This window comes from Petaurus breviceps, unplaced genomic scaffold (assembly GCF_028583685.1).
Source record: "Petaurus breviceps papuanus isolate PSGF00001 unplaced genomic scaffold, PetGlider_PUasm1.0 90925, whole genome shotgun sequence".
NCBI lineage: Eukaryota > Metazoa > Chordata > Mammalia > Diprotodontia > Petauridae > Petaurus > Petaurus breviceps.
Window position 1 is genome coordinate 8019047 of NW_027187380.1, and position 25655 is coordinate 8044701.

The window sequence follows — 25655 nt, forward strand, 5'->3', positions numbered from 1 at the left end:
AAAGAAAGAAAGAAAGAAAGAAAGAAAGAAAGAAAGAAAGAAAGAAAGAAAGAAAGAAAGAAAGAAAGAAAGAAAGAAAGAAAGAAAGAAAGAAAGAAAGAAAGAAAGAGGAAGGAAGGAAGGAAGGAAGGAAGGAAGGAAGGAAGGAAGGAAGGAAGGAAGGAAGGAAGGAAGGAAGGAAAGAAGGAAAGAAGGAAGAATAATGTTGATAATGGGCATACTTGCTTTACCCCTGCTCTTATTGGGGGGGGGCTTCCAGTTTGTCCCCATTATAGATAATACTTGGGATAATTTTATATAGACACTACTTATCATTTTAAGGAAACCTCCATTTATCTCTATATTCTCTAGTGTTTTGGGGTTTGTTTGTTTTTTTCATTTTTCAAATGCTTTATTAACTTCTGATTTACATCATTAATTTCTGCCAGATTTTGAGTTACAAATTTTCTCCCTGTTTTTCCCCTACCCACCACCCCAAAACAGCAATCCCACAGGATATCCTCTCCTCTAATCTGTTCTCTCCCATATCTTCTCCCATACCCCCTTCGAATTTTCCAGTAGGGCATGGTGGAACTCCATGCCCCAGTGCCTGTATATCTTATTTCCCAATTACATGTAAAATAGTATTAATAATAGTATATATATATATATATATATATATATATATATATATATATGTATATATATACATAATCTTAAACATTTGATTTTAAAACTTTGAATTCCAGATTCATTCCCTTCCTCCCTCATCACTCACCCCCACTGGGAAGGGAAGCAGTTCAGTATAGATTGTACATGTGTAGCTAATGCAAAATATTACCATAGAAGATACATTGTAAAATACTGACTATATTTTCCTCCCTCCTATCTCACCACCCACTTACTCCATTCTCTACTTTGATCTCGTCCCTTTTCAAAAGTGGGTGCTTCCAACTTCCCTCCCCCTCCCAGCCTGCCCTCCCTTCCATCATCCCCCCTCTCATCCCCTTCCGCCCTATTCTCCTGTAGGGTGAGGCACCCTATTTAGTGTGTATGTCATTCCCTACCTGGGCCAAATTCAATGAGAATAAGGTTGACCCATTCCCTTTTGCCTTCCTATTCTTCCCCTCCATTGTAACCATTTTCCCTTGCCTCTTCTATATGAGATAGTTTACCCCATTCTATCTCTCTCCATCTCCTCTCATTATATTCCTCTCTCACCTCTTAATTTCACCTTTTAAGTTTCATCACTTCCTATTAACTTGGTCCTGTGCCCTCTATCTATGTATACCTGTAAACATATATACACACATTCACATATGTATTCTTACGCCCATATACCCTCCTATATATATATATATATATATATATTTGTTTCAACTATTTTCATACTGAGAAAAGTTTCATCAGTTACAATTATCGTTTTTCCATATAGGAATGTTAATAGTTCAACTTTGATAAGTGGCTTATGATTTCTTTTCCCTGTTTACCTTCTCAAGCTTCTCTTCTTCTTGTATCTAGATGTCAAATTTTCTATTCAACTCTGGTTTTTTCATTAAGAATGCTTGAGAGTCCTCTATTCCACTGAATGACCATATTTTCCCCTGAAACATGATAGTCAGTTTTGCTGGGTAGGTGATTCTTGGTTTTAATCCCAGCTCCTCTGCCCTCCAGAATATCATATTCCAGGCCCTTCAATCCCTCAGTGTAGAAGCTGCCAGAACCTGTGTTATCCTGATTTTGTTTCCACAATATTTAAATTGTTTCTTCCTGACTGCTCATAATATTCTCTCCTTGATCTGGGAATTCTGGAACCTGGCTATGATATTCCTAGGAGTTTTGGGGATCTTTTTCAGGAGGTAATCGGTGGATTCTTTCAACCTCTATTTTGCCCTCTGGTTCTAAAACATCAGGGCAATTGTCCTTGACAATTTCTTGGAGAATGATTTCTAGGTTCTTTCTTTGATCCTGGCTTTCAGGTAGTTCAATAATTTTAAATTATCTCTCCCGGATCTATTTTCCAGGTCAGTGGTTTTTCCCATGAGATATTTCACATTGCCTTCTATTCTTTCATTTGTTTGGATCTCTTTAACATCATCGTGATTTCTCATAAAGTCACTAGCTTCCCTTTGCTCCATTCTAAATCTGAGGGAATGATTCTCCTCATTGATCTTTTGAGCTTCTTTTTCTATCTGGCAAATTTGGCTTTGTAAAGCATTCTTCTCTTCATTGCCTTTTTGAGCCTCTTTTGCCATTTGAGTCAGTCTTTTTTAAGTTGTGATTTTCCTCAGTCAGGCTATTGACTCTCATTTCATAATTTTCTTTCATTGTTCTCATTTCTCTTCCCAATTTTTCCTCCACTTCTCTTAGCTGCTTCTTCAGGTCCTCTATGGCCTGTAACCAGCTCGTATTTTCCTTTGAAGCTTTTGGTGCGGGAGTTCTGACTTCACTGTCTTCCTCCTGTTCCATGCTTTGCTCCTTTTTATCCCCAAAATAGGAGTCTAATGTTGGAATCTTCTGTTTGCTTTGTTTCCTTTGCTTGGTAATGTCACCCCTCAGTCACTTGACCCCTGGGCTTTTTGCCACAGTAGGATTCTGTCACCAGACAGGGGAGCTTTCATCCCAAATGCTGGGGTTTTCTCAGCTGCCAGAGGTATTAGTTGGGTGCCCTCTCTGAAGCCTCCACACGCTGGTCACACACCCCAGGACCTCCACCCTAGACTGCAATCCAGATACAAGCAGGTTAAAGCAAGAGCAATTACCCCTCAGACTGGTCACTTGATCCCTCTACAGTCTGCAGGCCAAGAGCTGAAGCTGCCACGTCACACTGGCTGTGCTTCAGCAGTTTCTTGTCCTGGGGGCAAAAGCCAATGCTCTCCCAACTACTGGTCCCAAAGTCCAGACTGCACTGACCTCTCAATTTGTCCTTAGCATCTATGTGTTGATAAATCTGGAAACGGCCACAGCTGCTGGTGATCTGGAGTCCCTCAAGATGGCGGCTAATCAGGCCTGCCCTGGGGCTAAAACTTCCAGCTCATGGGGGCTGGGCTCAGCTCCCAGAGCGCTGCGCTGGCCGATTCCTGCTGGCCTGCCGGGCTGCCCTCAGTGGGAGTTTAGCTTCTCTGTGTCATTTTGTGGGTTCTGTAGCTCTAAAGTTTGTTCAGAGTCCCCTTTTTACATGGATTGGGAAAGGTGGAAGCCAGAGCCATTTGGAGGTCCTGCTTCTACTCTGCTACCTTGACTCCACCCCACTCTAGTGTTTTTTAATAGGAATGGGTGTTATATTTTGTCACAGGCTTTTTCTGCATCTGTTGAGATAATCATATGATTTTTGTTGGTTTTGTTATCGATATGGTTGATTACACTGATAGTTTGCCTAATATTGAACTGCCCTACATTCCTGGTATAAATCCCACCTGGTTATAGTGTATGATCCTTGTGATATATTTCTATAATCTACCTGCTAGTATTTTATTTAGAGTTTTTGCATTAGGGAAATTCATCTATAGTTTTCTTTCTTTGTTTTTATTCTTCCTGGTGTAGATATCAGCATCATATTTATCTAGTAAGAGGAATTTGATAGGTCTCTTTCTTTACCTGTTTTTCCAAATAGTTTATGTAGTAGGGGAAATTGTTCTTTAAATGTTTGATAGAATTCAATTGTGACTCTTTCTGGATCTGGGGATGTTTTTTGTAGAGAGTTCATTGGTGGCTTATTCAATTTCTTTTCCTAAGATGAAATTACTTGCCTATTTTATTCTGGGAAATTTTTGTTCATCTGGGCAATTTTTATTTTATACATATTGATCCATTTCACATAGATTGTCAGACTTATTGGCATATAATTGAGTGAAATAGCTCCTAATAATTGCTTTAATTCCCTCTTCGTTGGCAATAAATTCACCCCTTTCATTTTTTATATTGGTAATTTGGTTTTCTTTGTTCCTTTTTTTAAATCAAATTAACAAAGGTTCATCTATTTTGTTGGGTTTTTTATATAATCAGCATCTAGATTTTTAAAAATAAATTCAATGGTTTTCTTTCTTTTGATTTTACTAATCTCTCCTTTGATTTTCAGGATTTCCAATTTGATGTTTAACTGGAAATTAATTTGTTCTTTTTCTTGTTTTTTTTTTAAAGTTGCCTGCCCCAGTTCATCAATTTGCTCTTTCCCTATTTTATTGATGTAAGCATTTAGAGATATAAATTTTCCCCTAAGTACTGCTTTGGCTGCATCTCATAAATTTTGGTATTCTCTTTAATGGTTTGTTCTTTGTTTCTATGTTTCTATGATGTGTTCTTTGAGCTACTTTTCCCTTAAAATTAGATTGTTTAGTTTTCAATTAATTATTAATCTATCTTTCCACTACCCTTTATCGAATGTAATTTTATTGTATTATGATCTGAAAAAGATGCATTTAATATTTCTGCTTTTCTGAATTTGGCATTGGTTTTTGTATAAGGTGCCATGTACCACTGAGAAAAAAAGTATAATCTTTACTATTCCCATTCACTTTCCTCAAGAGGTTTATCATATATCTAACTTTTTTAAAATTCTATTGATGTCCTCAAGTTGTTTCTTGTTTATTTTTTTGTTAGATTTATCTAGTTCAGAGAGGGTAAAGTTAAGGAACCCCACTATTTCCTCCTGTAACTCATTTAACTTCTCCGTTAGAAATTTAGATGCTATACCATTTGGTACATATATATTTAGTATTGATATCACTTTGTGGTACTTTTTAGCAAAATATAGTTTCCCTGTTTATTTTTTTTAATTGAATCTGTTTTTGCTTTTGCTTTATCTGAAATCAAGATTTCTGCCCCTGTTTTTTTTTTCCCCTTCAGCGTAAGTATAATAGATTATGTTCAGTCCCTTACCTTTACTCTGTGTGTGTCTCTCTCTGCTTCACATGTGTTTCCTGTAAAAACAGCATATCATAGGGCTCTGGCTTTTAATCCATTCTACTATCTATTTCTTTTTTATGGGTGAGTTTGTCCCATTCACATTTACACTTAACATAACTAACTGTGTATTTCTGTCTGTCCTGTTTTATCCAGTTGATCCTTTTTTCTGTCTCTCACTTTTCATCCTGTCCCTCCTCACAAGTGTTTTACTTCTGACTATGACCTCCCCCAATTTACCCTCCCTTCTATTAGTCCCCCTCAGTTCTCTTATTCCCATCCCTTCTTACTTCTCTATAGGATAAGATAGATTTCTATATCCAACTAGTGTGTTTGTTATTCCTTGTCTGAGTCAATTCTCATGAGAGTAAGGTGCACACATGCCCACTAACCACTTCTGCTGTAATAGCACCACTTTTTATGGGAGACAGTTTACTCCATTTTATCTCTTTCCTCTTCTTCTAGTGCAATCCTCTTCCTCACCCATTAATTTTTTTATATATCCTCCCATCATAGACAATTCACACTTGCACCCTCTGTCTATGTGTACTCCTTCTAATTGCCCTAACAGTGATAACATTCTTAAGAGTCACAAGGATCATCTTTCCATATAAGACTACAAACAGTTTAACCTTATTGAATCTCTTATGTTGTCTCTTTTCTGTTTACTTTTTTATGCTTCTCTTGACCCTTGTATTTGAAGATCAAATCTTTTGTTCAGCTCTGGTCTTTTCATGAAAAATGTTTGAAAGTCCTCTGTTTCATTAAATATTCATTTTTTTTCCTTTGGAAGGACTATCAGTTTCTCAGGGTAGGTGATTCTTGGTTGTAATCCTAGCTCCTTTGCCTTCTGCAATATCATATTCCAAGCCTTCCAATACTTTAATGTAGAAATTGCAAAATCCTTCATAATCTTGAATGTGGCTCCATGATATTTGAATTGTTTCTTTCTAACCATTTACAATATGTTCTCCTTGACCTGGAAGCTCTGGAATATTAGCTATAATATTCCTAGGAGTTTTCATTTTGGGAGTTCTTTAAGGAAGTAATTGGTAGATTCTTTCAATTTCTGTTTTACTCTCTGGTTTGAGGATACCAGGGCAGTTTTCCTTGGTAATTTCTTGAAAGATGATGTCCACTCTCTTTTTTTATCATGGCTTTTAAATAATCCAATAATTCTTAAATTATCTCTCCAAGATCTATTTTCCAGTAAGATATTTCACATTGTCTTCTATTTTTTTCATTTTTTTAGTTTTGTTTTATAATTTCTTGATTTCTCATGAAGTCATTAGCTTCCACTTGCCCAATTCTAATTTGTAAGGAATTATTTTCTTCAGTGAATTGTTGTGCCTCCTTTTCCATTTGGCCAGTTCTACTTCTTATGGAGTTATTTTATTCAGTGAATTTTTGTATATATTTTCCATTGGGGGAGGGAGGGCTTCCTTTAACAATATGTTGATTTTTTTTCATGATTCTCTTCCATTACTCTTATTTCTTTTCCCAGTTTTTCTTCTACCTATCATATCTGATTGTTAAAATTCTTTTTTGAACTATTCCAGGAGTTCTTTTGGGCCTGAGAAAAATTTGCATATTTCTTTGAGGCTTTGCATATAACCATTTTGACACTGTTGTTCTCTTCTAAATTTGTACCTTTATTCTCCTTGTCATCACAGAAACTTTCTATGGTCAGATTCTTTTTATTTTATTTTATTGCCAATTTTTCTGTCTATTTCACAACATATTACTTTATGTAAAAGTTGGGCTTTGCTCCTGGAGGTGAGAGGGCACTTATTGTGCTAGATCTCAAAGGCTTGCTGCTGGCTTACACTGGGCCTCAGCGAATAGCTGCTGGTTTGCATGAACTGTGGAGTCTTGGTGCTGGCTTGCCCTGGGGCCTCACTGCTACCTCCCCGGAGTGTGGCCTACCAGTGACTTTGCTCAGGTACTCCCTGCATAAACCACGCTCCCCTACAACTCCAGTAAGACACACCTTTCCTGCTGACCCTCAAAGTTGTCCTGAGCTAGAAAACTGCTTCACCACTCCAAAATTGGTTTTGAAGTGTTATCCCAAGGTTGTTTGGAGTTAAATTTGGGAGAACTCAAGTGTGCTCCTGTCTGACTCCAATATCTTAGTTCCGAAAATCTTTATACTTTCTAAAGAAAGATGCCTCTGACTACTTACTCCCTAGGATAGAGTTCTTCAACTTAAGTGCAAGGAAGCCTAAGGAAGAGTAAAGAGAAAGAGTAGCAAGTTAAATGTAAAAAAATTAACGTAAGAATAAAAATAAAGGAAGGTAAAAGAGAATGGAGGTAATGGTTGATAGAAAAGTAACCCAAAATTGCTTCAGATGGAAAATGATCTTATTTCCACCCCACTCAAGGGGGCTAGCACAGGGGCTAGGGATTCTGAACCAAAAGAGCTAGAGGAGTATGAGAGAAAAGAGGAGGCCAAGTTGCAAGGGCGAGGGGTTAACAAATGGATAGACAGAGTGCTCTATCGGTACCCTCACAATGTCAACATACAGCAAAGAAAGTTCCTAACAAGTTGGTTGGTAGCCCTATGGCAAAATTCTGGGAGGACATGGACAATCATCACACAAGATATGCAGGCATAGATGGATTACTAATATATTTAGAGTTAGAAGGCAGGGTGGCTAAGTGACACCGTGAATAGAGCACTGGCCCTGGAGTCAGAAGGACCTGAGTTCAAATTCGACCTCAGACACTTGACACACTTACTAGTTGTGTGACCTTGAGCAAATCACTTAACCCCAATTTCCCTGCCTTTCCCCCTCTAAAAAGAAAAAAAAAAGATATTAAAATATTTGCTCTAGAGTTGGAAGGGACCTTAAAGGTCATCAAGTCCAACCTCTGCATTTTATAGATAATGAAACTGAGACCCAGAAAAGTTATATGACTTACCTGAGGTGAGACAGCCACTAAGCATATGAGACATAATTTAAACCTAAATGTCTCCAAGTTTAGTACTCTGCTATCTGCATCTTTGCAGGGAACTCTCAGGCAGATTTATTTTAGTATATTTGAGCATCACATCATACAGGGAAACTCACCAGGGCAGCATTTGTTACTTTACTGGATATTTGGTTTAACATAGGGCTATCCTCATAAAGAAGAGGCAAGGGAAAATGGTTACAATGGAGGGGAAGAAAGAAAGGCAAAAGGGAATGGGTCAACTTTATTCTCATTGAATTTGGCCCAGGGAGGGAATGAAATACACACTAAACAGGGTATCTCACTCTATAGGAGAGTAGGGGGGAAGGGGATCAGAGGGATATGATGGAAGGGAGGGCAGGCTGGGGAGGAGGGAAGTTGGAATCATCCACTTTTGAAAAGGGACGGGATCAAAGTAGAGAATAGAACAAGTGGGAGGTGTGGGATAGGAGGGAGAGAAATATAGTGAGTCTTTTACAATGTATCTACTATGTTATTGTTTTGCATTAGCTACACATGTACAACCTATACTGAACTGCTTATCTTCCCAGTAAGGGTGGGTGACAAGGGAGAAAGGGAATGAATCTTTCATTCAAAGTTTTAAAATCAAATGTTTAAATATATATATATATATATATATACTATTATTAATACTATTTTACATGTAATTGGGAAATAAGATATGCAGGCACTGGGGCATAGAGATCCACCATTTCCTGCTGGAAAAGTCAAAAGGGGTATGGGACAAAATATGGGAGAGAGCAGATTGGAGGAGGGGATATCCTGTGGGACTGCTATTTTGGGGCGGTGGGTAGGGGAAAAATGGGGAGAAAATTTATAACTCAAAATCTGGCAGAAATGAATAATGTAAATCAGAAGTTAATAAAGCATTTGAAAAATGAAAAAAATAAAGAAAAATAAAAATAGGGCTGTCCTTGGCTGAGAAAAAGATGACCTCTCCCAATAGAATTGGGTAAGGCAAGGATATCCATTTTCACTACTGTTATTTTATATAATCCACCTATTACAGTATGAAAATAAATTGAAGAAAGAAGAAGAGGCAGGAGGGAAACAAAATTATCCATTTTTACAGATGATAACCCTAGAGATTCAGCTAAAATTACCTGAAACAAACAAAAAAGTAGAAAAATATAAAATAAAACCACACAAATTTTCAAACTTTCTGTATTATTACCAACAAAACAAAACAGGAAAAAAATTTTAAAAGGTAGTCCATTAAAAATAACTACAGAGGGGCGGCCAGGTAGCACAGCGAGTAAGAGCACCGGCTCCCGTGTTGGGATGACCTGGGGATCGAATCCCGAGCTCAGACACTTAGCACCCACCCAGAAACACCTGGCCGTGTAACCTTGAGCAAGTTACTTAACCCCAATTGCTTAGGGGTGGCCAGGTGGCTCAGCGAGTAAGAGCACAGGCTCCAGTGTTGGGATGACCTGGGAATCAAATCTGAGCTCAGATACTTAGCACCACACCCAGAAATAACTGGCCATGTAACCTTGAGCAAGTTGCTTAATCCCAATTGCTTAAAAAAAAAAGAAAAGAAAAAATAACTACAGAATTATAAAATATTTAAGAGTCCAGCTAGCAAGATGGACAGAGAAATTATATGCACACAACTAAAAAAACACCCTGTATAGAAATAAAGTGAAAATTTTAATTGCTCATGGGCCATGTCAATATAACTTAAAATGGCAATATTAGCTAAATTAATGTACTTATTCTGAAAATTTGGAGAAGCTATGGGAAGACAATTATATTAATGCAATATTGGTGAAGCTGTGAATTGGTCCAACCATTCTGAAAAGCAATTTGGGGCTAAAGTAAAAAAAGTAAGTAGGCTTTTCATACCATTTAACACATCTATAGAGCTTCTTGTTTTATGTCATGAAAGAGAATAAAGAAAGAGATAAAAGGTACAAAATAAAAAATGTATACCATCACTTGTAGTAATAGCAAAGAACTACAAACTTAGAAAGTGTATATCAGTTGGAGAATTTCTAATGAAATTATCATATTTTAAAATTGGAGTTCTGACTTCAGAAGACTGGTGATGAATCATAATTCTCATCTCTTGCCAGAAAAGTTATAGACTGGAGGTACAAAACAAGACATTTTCACATATGAGCAGTGTGTAGATATGATTTCTTGATGATATTTTTATTTGTTATAAGCAAGGGTTATTTTGGGGGAAGAAATGATGAAAGTCATGAGGAGGACAAAGAAGTCTTAAGAGTGATACCAAAAAAAGGGAATAAAAAAATCAAGAGCATCAATGATAGAGGCATAAAAGACACAGAAGAAACAAGAGTTAAGAAAAAGTAACTGAAAAGTACAATGTTGGAATTAGCTTGTTGAATTTATCACATAGTTTTTCAAACAAGTGATCCAAAATAGAGTCATGGTTTCAGATACCAGAAGTAACCAGCCTGTTTCCAAATCAGTACTGTCTACTACTTCCTTTAAAAAGGTACTTGAGGCAAGAGCTTGTGAAATAATATCTGTGTGAAGCACGGTGTTTCTCTATAATAAATCCTCCATTCACAATAATGGATACATAATAATGACCACAAAGTCAGAAAAACCTGAAAGATGAATTCATTCATTTGAGAGCTCTATTTCTTCACTTCATTCTCATTTGGTAGATCAAGGAAGGAATAGGACAGTCTTTATAAGCTGAGTTTACAAAATGATGAAGTCTGTGCTTTGTTGTAATTCTCTGTTACTTCTATGACCTTGCACCATCTCTTATAGCCCAAGGGAAGATAAATAAGAATGCCCTTATGAATGCTATGAAGAGATTCAGAGGTGAGTGAAAAACTGTTTCATTTCTTCTCAGTGATTATAACACAAATTCTCTTATCCTTCCAATGTACTGATTCAGCATTTCTGCCTCATGGCCGCCAGTTCTTCATGAACAGCCACCCTCTGAAGGAGTCAGTTCTCCAGATTCTGTCACTGTAGAGAACTTCATACCCCTTAACCTAAAGTATGTAGATTAGCTCATCTGTTTTTCCAGAATCCCATCAGCCTTGACCAATTCATTCCTTACTTTGGGGTAGTGCTTTTCTCTTGAAAAGACTGTTAGGATCTCTTGGACCAGGATCACGGCAACAGATCATCTTCCAAGCTCTCCCAATGACTCTCCATGTATGTCCTTAGAAATTGTCACTGTGCCTTTCAAAATGAGTTTGGAGAGTATTTGGAAAGTACTTTATACAAGTGAATTGTAATTTGTATTATCTCACCCTCCAACTAGGAATGATGAATCCAGTTCTGAAATTCATCGAATAATTGTATTTACATATAGGCTTTATGCAATTTCTCCCTCTTGGGCAAAATTCCATATTTTTCTTACTTTTCTCCCTCATTATATTGTGAGCTCTTTAAGGGCAGTGCTTTTGATTTTCTTTTTATTCCCAGCACTTAGCACACATTGTCTGACATATAGTAGGCACTTAATAAATAATGCTTATTGGCTTAACTTGGCTTTGAATCCCTACAATGTCATATAGTGCCTAATATATAATAAGAACCTAATGAATTTTTGGCTGATAATGTTGTTCAATTTTTTTTCTTTCTGAAGGAGGGAATATTGATATTAACAACCTAGACAAAATTCTGGGAAACCTGGGGATCAAGCTCACTGACAGAGAAATGGAGGAGCTAGTGAGTAAACTGCCTATTGATGGTGAGTATCTCTTATGCCCCTGTGTGCTTGGATTTCCTGTCTGAGAATTTTTGAAAGGATACTAATCTAGTTCAGATTAGGTACAGATAGTAGTACAGATAGAAATACCTGTCGAGAAAACTCATCCTAATGTACAATGAAATATTATCTCTAAGGGCAGCTAGGTGGCACAGTAAGTAAACCAACGGCTCCGGAGTCAGGAGGACCCAAGTTCGGTTCCAGCCTCAGACACTTAACACCCACACACACACACACACACACACACACACACACACACACACACACAAAACTAGCCGTGTAACCTTGGGCAAGTTACTTAACCACAATTGCCCTCCAAAAGGCAAAAAAAACAAACTGTTAACTCTGACTGAATCTTCAAATCAAGAGTTTCCCAGAATACCACTGAGTAGGAGTACAGGAATAAAAGACTCCTTACTCTTTACCACAGGCCCCATCTGATCTGCCTATCCCTCTTTAAGGAGAAAATCCCAGTGTGTATCAGGGAATCCTAACCAGTCAGATGAAATTTTCTAGTATTGTACTTGGACTCAAGAAGACCTAAGTTCAAATCCTGCTTTAAACATTTATGGTATGATCCTGGAGAAGTCATTTGTCCTCACTTAACCTCTCTTTCCTCATTTGCAAAATGGGGATAGTAATAGTGTCTACTATACAAGGTTGTTGTGAGAATCAAAGGAAAAAATAAACATATATGAATGTGTGTATACAGTATAGTATTGCAAACCTGAAAGTACTATGTAAATGCTAACTATTTCAAAAGAACTATATTTTCATTGGTCTGAGTAGATTATCCTCTCATCTTTCTTTGGTGAAAAAATAAAATAAAAATCATCTAGTTGGCAACATTCTGAAAATGATCCCCTATCAACTTAGTATTAATGGTCTTATACAGGAGACCACTGAAGATTTGCTAACTGAGACTTTGAAATTTTATCTCACCATGGTAATGGAAGACATGTATATTATAAGCTGCTTAAAAATTAGTCTGCAGTTGTAAAGACCAAATAGGGTCTCTAACTAGGCCAGAATTCATGATTTCAGCAAAAATAAAAAAGTTTTCAATTCTAAGCCATTCTAGCCAGGTGTCAAGGGGTGTGAATCTTCAATAGTTCAAGACTCCATGATCTTGCCAATAAAATTACATGTTTGTCACCTTGTAGACAATATGCCTTCCACTTAACCAATTAGACAAAGCAAAGCAAATGTGCATAGAAAAATATTAATTAATATTAAAAAATATTAGTGACAAATGAAATTGTGGTGAAAACATCGAAGGAAAAGCTAGGTTTATTAATTTTAAAATGGCAGTTTCCTAGTAGGGTTATATCACATCCATGCTGGAAAGGGACATGGAAATCACCTGGTCTAGTCCCTCCCTTCATTTCACAGAGGAGGAAATGGAGACCAAGAGATAGGAAGGGGCTGATTCTTTCCTTCTTACTCTTAAAATGTCTGGAATCTCATATGCCAAAATAAAACATACAGCTAAAATACAAGTTCTTCTGGTATTCAAAAGAGAAGAGAAGCTCCCTGAATAATTTTGTGAGATAGCTGCATAGCAGAGACTAGACCCAGAGTCAGGAGGACCTATATGACACTTTTTGTTGTTGTACAGTCATTTCAGTTTTGTCCTTCTCATTGGGACCCCAAGTTCGGTTTTCTTGGCAAAGATGTTAAAGTGACTAAGCATTTCCTGCTCCAGCTCATTTTACAGATGAGGACACTAAGGTAAAACAGGGTTAAGTGACTTATGCAAGATCAAAAAGATAGGGGCAGCCAGGTGGCTCAGCACCGGTCCCAGTGTCCAGATGTCCTGGGGGATCGAATCTAGGCTCAGATACTTAGCACCACACCCAGAAATAACTGGCCCTGTAACCCTGAGCAAGTTACTTAACCCCAATTGCTTAGGGGCGGCCAGGTGGCTCAGCGAGTAAGAGCACAGCCTCCAGTGTCGATGATCTGGATCAAATCTGGGCTCAGATACTTAGCACCACACCCAGAAATAACTGGCCCTGTAAGCTTGAGCAAGTTACTTAACCCTAATTGCTTTAAAAAAAAAAAAAGATAAGTGTCTCAGTCTGGATTTGAACTCATCGCAATGAGTCTTCCTGATTCTAGGACTGGCATTCTGTCCTTTGTGTCATCTAGCTGTCCCGGGCCAGTCATTTAATGTCTCTCAGCCTCAGTTTCCTCATCTCTAAAAGGGAGAAAATAATTGCTCCTGTCTCCCAAGATTTTTGTGAAAATAAAACATATTAATATTTTAATGCATTTTACAAACATTAAAACCTTATGTAAAAGATATTTTATTATTGTTATTATTATCATTAATTTATATATCGAGAATTTTAATAATTGTTCAGCTGTATTTTATAAATTAATCTTTAGGGAAAACCAGATAAAATTTCAAGGTAATTGGCCAAGTTTAGGAAAACACTTAAATTCCTCTGGCTTTTGTGAGGCTCTGCTTCCTCAGCTATCTGTCTAATCTATACCTTGTCTTATAGATGATGGGACGGTTGCCCTGAATAAATTAATGGAAAACGTGAAAACTGTTAAAGGTAAGTGAGAAGTAACAATGAGAAAGCAAATAAATCTCATTATTTTCCACAGAAATCCATGAGAAGTATGGCATGGTGGACAGAAGTATAACCTTAAGTCAAGAAGTCCTCTATTCAAATCCTGCCTCTGACACTTGTTGTGGGACTGTGGGGCAAATTATTTCTCTTCTTAGGCAACTTTCTAAATGGTATATATAAAAATAATTTGTTGATCTGCATAGATAGAGATAATCAACTTGCAAGCATTTATTAGGTACCCATTAGATCTGTGCTAAATACTGGAGATAGAAAGGCAAAAACAATGAAATAGTCCCAGCTCACAAGGAGCTTATCTTCTCTTGGGAAGGAAAACATATACACATGTAAATATTTGCAAAATAAATACAACATAATTTGGGATGGAGGTACCTAGCAGTGTGGGGATCAGAAAAGCCTCCTCCTAGAAGGCAGAGATTGTGCTTCACCTGGAAGGAAGAGAGAGACTCTAAGATAGAAGTGAGGAGAACATGGGAGACAGCTAGCAAGATAATACAGAGACAAAAATGGAAGGCCATGTGTGAGGAACAGAAAGTAGGCAGAGGAAAGTGATATATAATGAGACTAGAAACGTAGGCTGGTGCCAGGTTGTAAAATCCATAGAGATGAGTTTATGTAGTTGATCCAAGAGAAATACACAACTAGGGGAGTTTATTAAGTGATATAGTAGATCTGTGCTTAAACAGAATCAGGTCGGCAGCTTTGTGAACAATGGATTGGAGGGGAAAGAAACTCTTGAAGCAGGAAGACTGACTACGGGGCATTCTAACATCTCTTAAAGGGAGAAATGGATGATGACTTGAGCTACAGATGTGGTTGTGTGAGTTAAAACAAAAGGGGAGAGATATGAAAGAAGGAAAAGTGGCAAGATTCAGCAATTAATTGGCTATGGGGGAGTGAGAAAGAATGAGTACTGGATAACAACTATGACACACTCTATTGTGCATGAATATGCTAAATGATCATCACTCTATTTAAATCCACTTATAAGTTTGCCAAATTCTCTTCAGTCCCTTTGTAGCAAGTCCTGAATTTCCTGGAACATAATACGTTGTGTTCTTGCTTCACTTTTCCTAATGTTGATACAGACAACATTCCAGGTCTCCAAGCCAGTAGTGAAAAGTGGGATTGTATTCAGACAAATTGAAACAACTGGGTTAAAGGAAGATAAAGAAGCCCAACGTATTAGCAAGATCTATGTAGTTTGACAGGTTGTTGATTTCTAAATCTTCACCAGACAATGCCTACTGACCATTTCACATTCCTCAGTGTAAGCGTCTTCAGTCTAGCATGGGTCCTCTGAATCAGAAGGAAGTAATTTCTATTTCTGAATTCCTGAGTGACTTTCCCTTTATGTGTATAGGTTTATCTCAAAGGCTAATTCTATTCTTTTTGTTGAATTTGGAGATGATGGGCCACAGGAATAAGTAATATCTTTAATCTTTTGGAGCCATTACAAATTTCTCATTTTCCCATAAGTCCCCATTCTCATTTTTTGTAAACAGAAAACATTGATCCTCAAAACCTGGACAACTTTCTGAAGGACATGGGAATCACACTCTCAGAAGACGAACGTCAGGATCTACTGAAACACCTGCCAATTGATGGTAAGTGTTCCAGATTATACTGTGGCCATGAGGGGAACTTGGACTTGCTTCTATGAAAATGTCTGATACTTTCTTTCTAAAGAAAGATGCCTCAACTACTCCCTAGGCTAGAGTTCTTCAACTTCAGTGTAAACATAAAGGCTAACCAATGGAAGATAATACCATTTTAGCAACTAGGAAACCTAATGAATAGTAAAGCGAAAAGGGAACAATTAAAATGAAAAGATATGAATAGAAGAATAAAAATAAAGGAAGAGGGTGGGGGAAGGTAGAAGAGGGTAGCATTAAGGGATGATAAAAAAGTAATACAATATTGCCACAAATGGAAAGTGATCTTATTTCCACCCAACTCCAATAGGGTAGCACAGGGGCTAGAGATTCTGCACCAGAAGAGCTGGAGGAGTATAACAGGAAACAGTGGGCAAAATTGCTCAGTTTATGTCTCAGGGCAGAGAGAGATAGGGTTATTCAGCATGGGGTGACACTCTACACTCCTTACAAAATTTCCATGGTATCCTCAGAAATAGGGAACATTTCCTTACTCGTTAGACTCTGAGAAGGCAAGCCTAAACTCAACTGCTCTGCCCAATCTAGATAATCAATAAATGGTTTCCTTTACTTTGGGGAATTCACAAAATTTCATAGCTTCTCTAAACTTTTGCCTGGGCTAGTGTTAAAAGAAATCAAATACCTCCAAAGAAAAAGTGTGGTATCATGAAAGGAGGAGTAGATTGGGAATCAAGAACTAAAGTTCAAATCTCAGCTTTGTTGTTATTCTTCTTAGGTAGGACCTGAAGAAGCTTTATTTTACCTACCACCTTGCATAGAGTAAGCATTTAAATTGGATATTTTTGAGTGAATGAAATGAAAAGTAATAGAGTATTGAAGGCACTCAAGGCATCTAGATGATGCAGTAGAAAAAGTGTTATATGTAGAATGCCACTTTTCCTTCCATAACATCACAAGATCTGAGTTTAAATGAGACCTCAGATATTGACTAGCTGTGTGATGCTTGGAAAATCCTTAATCTTTCCAAACTGCTGTTTCTTCATCTGAGAAATGGGAATAAAAGTAGCACCTGTCTGCCAGGGTTGTTATAAATATAAAATTAGTTAACATTTGCAAAAACACTTTGCAACTCAATAAAAGCTAGAGTCACACAGTTAAATGACTAAGAGGCAAACAAAGAAGGAACTGGTAGACTTGGTCTCATCATACATGCAAAGGCAACAAGAAACATGATTTCCTAGAATATTTGATCATCCCTTACTGTAGAACTAAGGATGCAAGATAAGGGACAGAGCGATACTAGAGATTTGTAGACTATACAGAGGCTTTATACATTTGTATCAGGAACACTTCTTCAAGAAAAGAATTGGCAGGCGCTAGGTTTGGCAAGCACCAAAGAGCATTGCAAAAAAATGAAATAAATTATATAGAACTGGTAAAAAAAAAAAAAAGACTTATTATTGCTATAAGGGTAATCATTGGATCAGCTGTGAACAATAAGACTGTCTTGTCAAGAAAAAGATCAGAGGGAAGCTAGGTGGTGCAGTGAATAGAGCACCGGCCCTGGAGTCAGGAGGACCTGAGTTCAAATGCAGTTTCAGACACTTAACACAAAACTATTCATGTGACCTTGGGCAACTTACTTAACCCCAACTGCCCTACCTTCCCCCCTCCAAAAAGTAAAAAAAAGAAAAAGATCAGAATTAAAAAGAATGCATTACCTTCTTGTTATAATATTCAGGATATAATGATTGATATAATATATAAAATAACATAAAAATTATAAACATAATGGTGAAAAAGAGATATTGGTATACAGTTGAAACAACTGAGTCTTGAATTATTTAAAATAGTAACTAACAATAAAAATGGAAAATAGGCATCAAAAATTACATGAATGGCCATTGAAAGGCAGAACTTTAACAACACCAAATCCGTTGCCACAAGAGAAAAAATAAATGAGCCCCATAAGCAGTAAATGTTTGACTTATATGCCAAGTGAAGAAATATGGCAACACTAGTTTTAATTAGTAAATTTGTTTGTAAAATCTCATGGAGAAGAATGATGGACATTGTTATAAAGCAATTTTGTCTCATAGATCATAGAAAAGCTATGAAAAGTTAAACCAATTTAAAGAAAACTTTATAAGGAATCCCCTTCAGCGCAGTAATCTCCAGTGAAGTTAAGGATAAATATAGAGCAATAAATAAAAGAAAATGGAAGAGATCTGTAATTATTACTATAACAATCACAAACCATGAAGATCAGTAAAGAGAGAGTACTTGTAACCAAACATCATGATCCAGGATAAGATTATCGGAGGGATAGAAGTGCATTAAAGAGAAAAAAGGATGAGAAAAGTTGCCTGGTTGGACCAAGTGTATCTAGAAAATGGTTCTGAAGGAGACACATTGTGAGAATACTGATGGATGAAGAGGCTGTCTCAAAAGTCTTAGTGAAATTTTCAGCCTTAATAGCTTTAAATTATACTTAGACTTTTGAGACACCTTTTATATGAAAGGTTTCTGAAAGAGAAGAATGTATGAAAAAACCTGGATCTTATTAATAAATTTAAAAATATTAATAAATAGGTGACTAAGAAAAAATCACCAATTCTTTACCTCTATGCCTACTCTTTCACCAATACAAACTCTTCATATGAGTCATTTACTCACAATTCAAGAGCATCCTTAATGAGAACAATATAGGAAACAAGCATGTGTTTGTAAGAGATACTCAATAACAGACAGTATCTTTGTCATTCTGTAGTGAATTCTTTAATGAAAGATGTAGAAAATATAAGCTCATATTTTACTTGCTATTTACCAGTTATGAAGAAGTATTTGTTTCAGCAGAGCAAAAGAACACCTTAGTCTCTTTTCTAACAAGGTATTTCCTGACCATATGTAAAAATTGATCTAGATTCCTTGAAAGGTATAACACTATTGAACCCTGTGCAATGTATCTCTAATCATAAACATTAGGTGGGGCATAAAAGAGAGCTTTGTACAGTGACAAAAGGTATTCACCACTGTGATGGAAATGAAGTGGAGAGTCCAAGTTGAAGAGGTTTTCTTGTTGGATGGTTAAGTACTCTGGATAGTCTAAGATAGTCTTTTGGGGATGACATTTTATTGGTTGCATCAAAGGCTAGAATGTTTCATAACCTCTAGGAAAAGCATTATAACCACTCACAAGTTTGTATAAACCATTCACACAGGTAAGGTCAAGTAGATGAAGAATGTCCATTACACAGATCATAACATGCTTTTTTATTATAACTTATAGAGCTTGTCCCTAAGTGTGTATATCTGGGCGAAGGAATAGAGATGGATAAGTTATCCCCAGAGTTTAAAAAGAGAGTAGGCTAGGTTGCCTTTGGGAAATTTAAAGTTCCATTTATTTTACTAAATTTCCTATGGAAACAAAGGCCCAATTTTTAATACCAACGTCCAGCCACTGTTACTTCTAGTGAGATAAGGAAAACATTCTTAAAAGAATTAAAAATGAATATCACACACAGGGAAATAGAGAAGTGCATGGGGTATTATCTACAACAAATAAACCGTGAGAAACTTTAAAGAACAGGTGATAAATAGGGTTGTCAACAGGGCAAGGGTTAGGGGTTAACAAGTAGATAAACAGAGTGCTCCACTGGCATGCTGATGTCAGTATAGGGAAAAGAAAGAACCCAGAAAGTTGAGTGGTAGCCCTCTGTGTGACAAAAGTCACATAAGATATGCAGGCATGGATGGCTTGCTAATATATTTAAAGCTAGAAGGGACGTGAGAGGTCATCTGGTCCAACCTCATTTCATAGATAATGAAACTAAGATTCACAGATGTTAAGTGATTTGCCTAGGGTCACACAGCCAATAACCATATGAGGCATAATTTAATCCCAAATCTCAGTTTAGTACTCTGCAATTCCCTGCAGGGAACTCCCTAACAAATCTATTTGAATATGTCTGAGCATCTTATGCAGGGAAACTTACTAGGGAAGTCATTCTACTTAAATGGGTGTGTCCTCTATTTGGTAACAAACAGTGCTATCCTTGGATGAGAAGTGGATGGATGGCCTTTCCCTTTAAAGTTGGGGTAAAACAAGGATTTCCATTATCACCACTATGATTTAATGTAGTTCCACCTATTGCAATAAAAAATATAAATTGAAGAAAGAAGTACAGGCAGAAGGGAAACAAAATTGTTAATTTTTTACAAATGATACAGGACTGCTACTTGCAACTGCTGTGGAGGGATAAAATAATAACAGCACACAGGAGGGCTGCTAGCACAGGTTCTTTGATCTTCTTTTCTAAAGGAAAGACACCTTCGAAGGAGTCAACAATCTTACTTTGATTAAACAATGCAGACAGATAAGTAGAAAGACATAAGTATCCAATAAAGAATCCAATAGACAGGGCTCCAACTGTCTAAACAGAGTAATAGATACATAATCACCAGACCAGGGAGAACCAACCTCTGGGTTCACAAAGCTGGGGGGGGGGGGGGGGCCTTAACAATGACTACCCAGAGTCTCGTCTGACCAAATCACAGAAAAATATTCTTCCCATGAGTCAGACCCCAAAGTAAAATACCACCCGCCTAGTATATATTTTTCAACTAATTGGCTCAGAGCCAGAAAGCATCAAAACCCACATGGTTCAGTGCCAAAAGATGTGAAAGCCTTCCTGCAAGCAAGCCTCCCATAAGAAGCTTCCCCCTAAACAAGCTTCTCTTTAGGCAAGTTCCTTTTCCAAGGCTATATAAATATCCCTGAATATATATAGTTTTCACCCAATGGCCTCTATGTGACTCAGCATGGAATATATCAAAGCTGTGAACTGGGCTAGAGTTCAAAGCAGCAAGACATATGTAACTGAAATACCTGTGTACCTTTAGACCTTTAGACAGGGAACACAGCCCCTGTTTCAAGGGAAAAAGGGAACACATGTGGTCACAAAGGCCTATTAATGGATAGGGAAGATCTTATATTCCATTAACCCTATAGATACAACAATTTATTTAGAGGACCCTAGAGATTCAACTAAAACTTAATTGAAACAACTTCTGCAGAGTAGAAAAATATGAAATAAAAACACACAAATTTTCAAACTTTCTATATGTAACAAACAAAACAAAGCAGGAAGAGATTTTTTTAAAAAGGTATTCCATTAAAAATAACTACAGAATTATAGAATTTTGGGGAGTTCAGCTTCCAAGATGGAAAGAAAAAGTATATGCACATAACTGAAAAAGACCATTTATGGAAATAAGCATTATTAAATAAATGGAGGAATATTATTATTCTCTCATGTTTGGGCCATGTGAATATAACAATATATATTAGCCAAATTAATGTACTTATTCAGAAAATTTGAAGAGGCCTTGGGAAGACAGTTATATCAATGCAATGTTGGTGAAGCTGTGAATTAGTCCAACTATTCTTTTTTTTTTTTTGCTTTTTGGAGGGGGAAGGCAGGGAAATTGGGGTTAAGTGACTTGCCCAAGGTCACACGACTAGTTTTCAGTTAAGTGTCTGAGGCTGGATTTGAACTCAGGTCCTCCTGACTCCAGGACCAATGCTGTATTCACTAGCCACCCCTAATCCAACTATTCTAAAAAGCAATTTGAGGCTATAGTAAAAAAAAATAGTACACTTTTTATTCATGTATATGGCTTCTTGGTTTATGTCCTTAAAAAGTTCAAAGAAAGAGATAAGGACCCAAAGGCGCAAAATAAAAAATGTATGGCATCACTTTTTGTTATAAAAAGGAACTGGAAACTTAAAAGGTGTTTATCAGTTGGAGAATGGCTAATGAAATTACCATATTTGAATGTAATAGAATATTATTGTACCATAAGAAATACCACAGGGATAACTTCAGAAAAACAAATATTTTATGAACTGATGCTGAGTGAAGTGAGTAGAATCAAGAAAAAAACTTATAAAATAATTACATCATGAACAAAAGCAATTTTGAAAGACTTAAAATTGGATCTCTGACTTCAGAAGACTGTTGATGAATCATAATTCTAATGTCTTCCCAGAGAATTTACAGACAAGAAGTGCAAATAAGATATATGTTTTCCTTGACTATTTTTATTTATTATAAGCTAGGGTTCTTATTGAGGAGAGAGAGATGGCAGTAATGGGGAGGAGAAAGAAGTAGTGATAATGATGCAAAAAAAAAGAATGAAAAAACATGAATGAACGATTATGAAATACACAAAAGAGGAGTTCAGAAAAATTTAAGTTTATCACATACTTTTTAAAACAACTTTTTCTTAATAAGATTCATAGTTTAACATACCAAAAAAAGAAAGCTTGTTTTGAAACTTGTATGTTTACTATTTCCTTTTATTTTTATTTTTTAAGCAATTGGGGTTAAGTAACTTGCTCAAGGTTACACAGCCAGTTATTATTTCTGGGTGTGGTGCTGAGTATCTGAGCCCGGATTTGATCCAGGTCATCCCGACACTGGAGCCAGTGCTCTTACTCGCTGAGCCACCTGGCCGCCCCTAAGCAATTGGGGTTAAGTAACTTGCTCAAGGTTACACGGCCAGGTGTTTCTGAGTGGGTGCTAAGTGTCTGAGCCCGGGATTCGATCTCCAGGTCTTCTCAACACTGGAGCCAGTGCTCTTACTCGCTGTGCTACCTGGCCGCCCCATACTATTTCCTTTTAAAAGGTACTTGAGTTAAGATTTTCTGAAATAGTACCTGTTTGAAGGAAAGCTTTTATCTGCAATAAAGCCTCCATTCACTATAGTGGATTGTGTTACCACAAAGTCAGAAAAAAAATCTCTTTTAATGGAAGAGATTAATTCATTCCCTTGAGAGCTCTGTTTCTTCACATTATATGGTAGAGCAAGGAAGGAATAGGACAATCTTTATTGGCCAGATTTACAAAATGATGGACTTTGTGCTATTACTGTAATTCTCTGTTACTTCTTCTGTGACCTAAACTGTACCTTCTCTTATGGCCCTAGGGAAGATAAATAAGAAAAATATTATGGATGTTGTGCAGAATTTCAGAGGTGAGTGAAAAACTGTTTTACTTCTTCTCAGTGATTATAATACAAATTCTCTTCTCCTTCCAATGTACTGATTCAGCATTTCTGCCTCATGACCTCCAGTTCCTTATAAACAGTCACCCTAGAGGGGTCAATTCAAATTCTGTCACTGTAGAGAACTTCAAATCCCTTGGCCTAAAGTATGTAGATTAGTTGTCTGCTTTGCCAGATTCCATCAGCCTTAACCAATTCATTCCTTACTTTGTACCAGGAAGGAGTCTCTCAAAATGTTTGTCAGGTCCTCTTTGACCAGGATCATAGCAACAGATCATCTTCCAAGCCCTCCCAATGACTCTCCATGTGCATCCTTAGAATTTTTATTTGTATTATCTCACCCTAAAACTAGAAATGATAAATCCAGTTCTGAAGTTCATAGATTATATTTATAATAAAGGCTTTATACAATTTGTCCCTCTTGGACACAATCTCCTATTTTTCCTGTTCATTAGACTGGGAGCTCTTTGAGGGCAGAGGCAGTGCTTTTCATTTTCTTTTTATTCCCAGCACTTAGAACATTGCCTGGAACATAGTAAGCACTTAATAGATGTTTGTTGGCTTGACTTGGCTTTTAGTACAGTGCCTAATATATAATAAAGACTTGATGAATGTTTGATTATGTTCTTCAATTTTCTCCTTTCCAAAGGAGGAAATGTTAACATTAACAACCTGGACAATGTTTTGGGAAACCTGGGGATCAAGCTCACAGATAGAGAAATGGAGGAGCTATTGAATAACCTGCCAGTTGATGGTGAGCCTTTTTTTTTGGTTTTTGGAGGGCAATTGGGTTTAAGTAACTTGCCCAAGGTCACACGGCTAGGTTTTTTGTTTGTGTGTGTTAAGTGTCTGAGGCTGGATTCGAACTCAGGTCCTCCTGACTCCAGGGCCAGCACTCTACTCACTGTGCCACAAAGCCGCCCCTATGGTGAGCCTTTCTTAAACCTCTGTGTTTTTGTGGAAGCTTTGATTTCCTGTCTGAAAGTTTCTGAAGAATCCTAATTTAGTTCACATGAAAAGGTGGAAATACCTATAGAGAGAAAATCCATCCTAATGTATAATGAAATATTATCTCTAACTGAAGTTTAAAGTCAAGAGTCTCCCAGAATGCCAATGAGCAGAATAAAGGGATGGAAGACTCCTTACTTTTTACCACAGGTCCCATCTAAGCTGTCTTGTAGTCCTCTTTAAAGAGAAAAGCCCATTGTGAATCAGGGAATCCTAACCGACCAGATGAAATTTTCTAGTACTAGACTTGGACTCAGGAAAACTTAAGTTCAAATTCCACTTCATACTCTTACTGGTATGATCCCAGACAAGTCACTTGTCCTTACTTAACCTCTCTTTCATCTTCTGTAAAATAAGGCTAGTAATAGCTGCACAAGATTGTTGTGAGAATAAATCTAGATATATACATATACATATATACATATCTACAATGTTGCAAACTCAAAAATACTTCATAAATATTAGCTATTATTATTTCAACAAATCTGTGTTTTCATTGGTCTGAGTAGATTGAGCTGACTCTAAATAATGCATACCTAAGCATATTCTTTCGACTTTCTTTGGCAAAAATAAAAATCATCATCCAATGGGCAACCTCCTGAAGATGATCCCTTATCCACTCACCCTTATTGGTCTTGCATACAAAACCACAGATTTGCTACAGTCAAAATTTCCCTCACAATGATAATTGAAGATTTATATGTCATAAACTGTTTAAAAATTGGCATGTGTTTGAAAACACTAAACAGGGCCTCTAACTGGTCCAAAATACATGATTTTGGTTTAAAAAAAGTGGGGTCCTCAGTTCTAAGCCCTTTTGACCAGTTGTCAGAGGGTGTAAATCTTCAATATTTCAAGAACTCATGACCCTGTCAATGTAAATATTCCCTCCACCAACACATTTTGTAACCTTTCTAAGGTTTCTTTGGCTGCTTTCATTAGTCACATGCCCAAAAGCCAAAAGTGAATTCTATATCTAATATTGTGCAAAGGCACCATGTGAGTGTAGGTGGGGAGATGAAAGCCAATAGACTGTAGAAGCAAAACCAAAAAGTACAGGCATTGATTGGATGTGAGAGGGGGGGAAAAGAAGGAGTTGAGGATAACATGCTAAGGGGACACACATGGTAATGGCTCCTGTAGCACAGACCTCATAGGGTTGTTGGAAGGCTGACATGAGATTGTTTATGTAAAATACTGTGTACATTTCTAAAACAGATGGATATATGTCATTTGTCACATATTTGATTTGAATTTCATAAACTTTTTTAGTTAAATGCTTTAATTTCTGGGTTTTTAACAAAGTAAGCTTACTAAATGGGATGGTTTTCCTAAAGGAGACATACCTGCTTCTACCTGAATAATTTAAATACTATTCAAAAATAGTATTTTATAATAAAGTTACATCTTTGTTTCCTCATAGATAATATGTCTTCCATTTAATCAATTAGACGAAGCAAAGCAAATTTGCAAAGATACATGAAATATTAAGCACAAACAAGATTGTCAGAACATTGAAAGAAAAAACTAGGTCCCCTTTTCCTTATGTTATCAATAAAAAATGGCAGCTTCCTAGTACACAGGGTCATATCATGTCCATGCTGGGAAGGGACATAGAGATCACCTTAGCCCCTTCATTTCACAGAGGACAAAGTGGGGACCAAGACATAGGAAGCGACCAGTTCTTTCCATCTTACTCTTAAAATGTCTGGAACCTCATATGTTAAAATAAAATGTCCAATTAAAATACAAGTTCTTCTGATATTCAATAGGTAAGAGAAGGGAAGCACCCTAAATGATTCT

At 36.9% G+C, this 25655-nt stretch overlaps 2 protein-coding genes across 2 annotated transcripts in view; both read left to right on the forward strand.

The window, feature by feature from the left end:
* METTL2A (methyltransferase 2A, tRNA N3-cytidine) overlaps positions 1-25655 on the forward strand; it is a 393599-nt gene that overhangs the window by 271684 nt on the left and 96260 nt on the right. The window lies entirely within an intron of this gene.
* LOC138152765 (EF-hand calcium-binding domain-containing protein 13-like) overlaps positions 1-25655 on the forward strand; it is a 54713-nt gene that overhangs the window by 9494 nt on the left and 19564 nt on the right. The window contains exons 6-11 of the mRNA XM_069076851.1: positions 10606-10659; positions 11438-11542; positions 14071-14124; positions 15666-15767; positions 22767-22814; positions 23494-23598. Of these exons, the coding sequence (XP_068932952.1) occupies positions 10606-10659; positions 11438-11542; positions 14071-14124; positions 15666-15767; positions 22767-22814; positions 23494-23598 (468 nt within the window). The remainder of the gene's footprint in view (positions 1-10605; positions 10660-11437; positions 11543-14070; positions 14125-15665; positions 15768-22766; positions 22815-23493; positions 23599-25655) is intronic.